The 1,700-nt window shown below is 48.1% G+C and overlaps 1 protein-coding gene across 1 annotated transcript in view; it reads right to left on the bottom strand.

The window, feature by feature from the left end:
• Window positions 1-1,429: 1,429 nt before the first annotated feature.
• Window positions 1,430-1,700, bottom strand: part of EMH_0088470 (uncharacterized protein) — a gene marked incomplete at both ends in the record, with an annotated part of 1,371 nt that continues 1,100 nt past the window's right edge. The window contains one exon of the mRNA XM_013501301.1: window positions 1,430-1,501. Coding sequence (XP_013356755.1) covers window positions 1,430-1,501 — 72 coding nt within the window. The remainder of the gene's footprint in view (window positions 1,502-1,700) is intronic.

Raw genomic sequence — 1,700 nt, forward strand, 5'->3', positions numbered from 1 at the left:
TTCGAAGCTGCCGTGTGCTGCGTTTATTGAAGGCGTACCTATTTTAGTCTGCTTTCACACCCTTTGAAATATAGAATTATGTTATCAACATAAAAAGGCATACACTTCCTTGCCACAGCTGGCTATAGCGGCAAGCTTTAGCTAGTCAGGCTGTGTCTGTAGAAGCGCTGCACTGTGGCGAAGGCTTGTCTGTGTGTGCGAAGTTGGGAAGTACACTTTTGCTTGCTCGCAGGATGGTTGTTAAATACCAAGTTATCAATTAGCAATTATATACTGTTTTAGCCCCGGTATAGTATTGGCTCGTTTGCGCGTGCATGTGGGGTCCGCTTGCAGCACTAATTGCAGCAGGGTACTGTCATGAGAGCTTGCCCTCTATGAGCACTATCCCCAGACCCGTGGGCCGTGGTGCTCAGGACATTTGGAGTCTGAGGGGAGGTAAATTGGCTTGGGGTAACTTTTCTGTCACGACTTCGACCTCAATGCAGCTCGCGGAGGTCCTTGGTTAGTATCGAGGAACTGTGGACGCAAATTGTGCGTGGGCCTCTGGCTCCTCTTTAGCTCTTTCTTGGTTCTCTTACTTGAGGGCAGGAGGGCTGTATCACTGCCTGCATTTTGTCTAATTCTGCTTGGTATCGAGGCTGTCCTACATCGTTCTGATCGCTGAGCGTGCGGCTACCTTTATTCCAACAAGTAGCCCAGCTCAGCCGGCACAACGTTCGTATAGGCCGGCGGCAGTTAGACGCCATTCTCTGCTAATGGCGTAGCTCCACTTGTTATAAAAGTAGTAAAACGACGGGATATGATAAATACTTCTAAATGCATGTAAAAGTGCATCGAGGACAGCATGTTGCATATAGTAATAATGTGTACATAGTATAGAATCCTATTTCATATCATTCAGTTGCATTACATATTAATACTAGGGTTCCATTGTTTTTTATTCCTCTGCAGCGTCACCTTCCATGCGGACCCCGCACTTCAGTGCAGCCCTCATTAAAAGTGCCGCTTTTGAAGCGATTTCCATAGATAATGAGACCAAAAGCACTTGCAAATGCAAATAGTTTTAACCTGTTGTTCTGCATTTAGAGATATGGGCTCGATGACGTCCGCAAGGGGCAGAAAAAGATATGCGGAATGTCAGCTCAGACTCAACTAACACAGGCCCCACTTCTAAATAGCCCAGACAACGCACCCAGCATATGCTCAGCCGTCTATACACCAAATGCAGCTGTCTACCCACCATCAAATGTCTATACACCAGTTACTGCCTACACAGCATGAGCTGTCTATACAGCGTCGGCGCAACTCCACCTACTACCAGAGCACCGGCTGCCGGCAGATTAGTAGTTGCCATTACCCCAGATGCTGCGGCAATCTACGCAGCTCCACCAGCACCAGCAGCTGCGTTTGGTGCTGAAGTCAGCTACCGCTACTTCGGCATAAATTGTCGCCTCCAAGTCCTCATCACTTCTCGGAGTTGTCCGTCAGTCTGTCCCAACGCCTGCAGAAGCAACAAATGCACGCACATGAACGGGGAATACATACATGGAAACGATACATGCATGCATGCAGGGAAACACTGCGTGTACAACTTGCAACAAAAGCACGTTCCTTGAACCAAATCTCTATACACCAGTTGCTGCCTGTACAGCACGAGCTGTCTATACAGCATCGGCGCCTTAAAGAACAGCAACGAGTGC

The sequence above is a fragment of the Eimeria mitis genome, genomic scaffold (assembly GCF_000499745.2).
Source record: "Eimeria mitis Houghton genomic scaffold, Emh_scaff6653, whole genome shotgun sequence".
Taxonomy (NCBI): Eukaryota; Apicomplexa; class Conoidasida; order Eucoccidiorida; family Eimeriidae; genus Eimeria; species Eimeria mitis.